This window comes from Calcarisporiella thermophila (genome assembly GCF_041956535.1).
Source record: "Calcarisporiella thermophila strain CBS 279.70 unplaced genomic scaffold VTP21scaffold_44, whole genome shotgun sequence".
Classification (NCBI taxonomy): Eukaryota; Fungi; Calcarisporiellomycota; class Calcarisporiellomycetes; order Calcarisporiellales; family Calcarisporiellaceae; genus Calcarisporiella; species Calcarisporiella thermophila.
In genome coordinates, this window is record NW_027192234.1 from 1 (window position 1) to 2,411 (window position 2,411).

Genomic DNA, 2,411 nt, shown 5'->3' on the forward strand with positions numbered 1-2,411 from the left:
ATCAATCAACGGAGACTCAGAAAAGAAAATTTTTTTGGCTCATGGCGTAGTTATCTGGCTATATGAAATACTGATATTTTAGTTTAAATTCTATCCGATAGATTTCTTCGGTAGTATAGTGGTTAGTATTCCCGCCTGTCACGCGGGCGACCCGGGTTCAATTCCCGGCCGGAGAGATTTTTTCATTTTTCATTTTTATAGCATCATCAGATCTATTATTTTATTATTTTTTTAAAGTAAAGCAAAATTGTAAATATCAACATTTTTAGGGAAAAAAAGGAAGGATTATTTTTGTTAAATGGCATGATAATAAAAAGAATAATAAAATATAATAAAGGAGGAAGACAAAAAAAAGAATTAGACTCAAAAGGAGGACAACACGGCATTTCCTTCTAGACCCTTTAGAATGTCATTGATATGGCAAAGCGTATACGTGCCTTTCTTTGTCACCTTATAATGTTTCCGAAACGTAACACAAGATCGAATCTTTCCGTTCTTCTTTTCCGTCAGAGCAATATGGAAATCCGAAGGGATATAGCTCAATGATCCCTTGCCAACCTTCCTTCGATCTCCTGTTTGATATTCTTCTGATCCTGTCCTAACCCCGTGGGGCTAAGGCGTACATTTAATGGGTTTCGCGTCTTCATGCTCAGCCTGCTGCTCTATAGTTGCGTTTCATCGCACTTCTTAGAGCATATCCTTATATTCTACCAATTAAGCATTCAACATCACTTGTCCCGCGATTGTTAACAACGTGGGATCCTCTTCCTACTCCTCCTATTTCTCGTCCGGGATATTTATTAATACACCCCAACTGTGACATCTCTCTCCCGAATGGCCTCCGCAACGCTTGTTCATTGCAGTCGATGTCGGGATGTCTACGGTTAGAATTGAGCCAATTGTTGCCAAAAAGGATACAATCGTTCTCAGTCCAAAAAAAAATTAACATAATAGAACCAAGGATACCTTTCGCCATGATCGGTACAGTCGTTACCAATCTCAACATCTGAATTTTTACCTTCATCCGCACTAGCTAAAGTTCCAGGCCGGTTGATCAATCTGTGGGTTTAAGTTGTGTAAAAAACCCTTAGCAACTTGCTCTTGAGTCAAAGATAGATTCGATTGGTTGGTCGTTGATGGTGTCCCCACTTTGGTTTCTGTGAAATCGCCCATATCAAATTTGTCCTCATCCAAACCTACATCCAGATTGATCACATTCATCCCAAAGTAACTCTATGCAATAATTCCGTAAGATCTCACCATAAGAGATTTATCTTAATTATTCAGGGAATTGGTGTTGAACATTAAAATAAACCGAAGGGTTTAAATAGAATTGCGATCAAAGGAGAATAATTCTCACTGGTGTTCAAAGATGCGATAGATAAGACAACAAAGTATCAATCAACATCAATAAGATAGCCATGAGGGAGTATAAGAGTAACCACGAGGCCGGCGAGTAACCACGAGGGGTCGGCAACGTAGCGGTAATCAATTCTATTGGCTACTCTACTTGAAAGATATCGCGCTTTCTGAATGTTTTTTTTTTTGATCAATCAACGGAGACTTTTATTAGTTTCCGTAGCTTACAAGAGTTTAATGATTACAATGAAATAAGAAAGGGGGGAATAAAGGGTAAATTAGATGTATATAGTGATCGGGTATTTGGTGAAAGATATGAAGTAAGGAGGAGGGGAGGAGGGAAAGAGCGGATTGGGAGAGAGGAAGGGTTGCTTCGTCACTCCAGTTTTTAGCCTTGCTCTATCCGAACTTTCTATTACCGCTCCCTGACTGCACCACCTTTTTCGGAATAACTCTATCATTCGTCTTTTACGTGCCTTTATCAGTTCAGCTCCGATAGCCTCCTCGATGTCCATTTTGGCACGGAAGATGATTGTCTCGGGTGATGCTCGAATGGATTCGAAATGGTACGCGATTCGGTCCCGATGGATTTGCCATAGCACTGAATCGAAGACGATTTGAGCCGCGTGTCTTACTGTCCTCGGGGCTTCTGGTAGGTCGCCAAGTACGAGATTCCTGGGGTTCAGCACCTGAGTGTTTAGGGGGCCTGAGATGGTGTTGATACACCTTTCCGTCCAATGCCACACTGGAGTGAGTTCGGGACATTCGAAGAAGGTGTGCCGGATTGTGTCCCTCGGAGCCTTACAGCGGGTACATTTCGGGTCATGGCCAGGAAATGTCGAGTTTGTAATTACACGCTCTACGAGGATTCGCCAGCGTAGTGTGCGGTGTTTTGGGAGTGTTGGCCGTTTTTGGATGGAGGTCCAGACCTTTTCCCATTCCTTTGCCGTGGATGCAACCTCTGGCCAGGATTGGGGCGTCAGCGTTTCTGGTTCCGGAGAGCCATTTCGCTGGAAGTGCCTTCCCCGTCGATCGCGCTTTCTGAATGTCTA

The 2,411-nt window shown here is 42.6% G+C and overlaps 1 protein-coding gene and 1 non-coding gene across 2 annotated transcripts; one reads left to right on the forward strand and one right to left on the reverse strand.

Annotated features, from left to right (window-relative positions):
- The first annotated feature begins 104 nt into the window (after positions 1 to 104).
- Positions 105 to 176, forward strand: VTP21DRAFT_t361. The gene has a single exon. It is a non-coding gene; the product is annotated as a tRNA-Asp (tRNA).
- Positions 177 to 363: 187 nt separating this feature from the next.
- VTP21DRAFT_8969 (uncharacterized protein) lies at positions 364 to 2,185 on the reverse strand (the record flags this gene model as incomplete). Its single annotated transcript, XM_069399875.1, has 6 exons — positions 364 to 612; positions 728 to 878; positions 967 to 1,029; positions 1,100 to 1,233; positions 1,836 to 2,008; positions 2,086 to 2,185. 6 exons carry the CDS (start codon positions 2,183 to 2,185, stop codon positions 364 to 366), a joined length of 870 nt encoding a protein of 289 aa, XP_069245606.1.
- Positions 2,186 to 2,411: the final 226 nt, after the last annotated feature.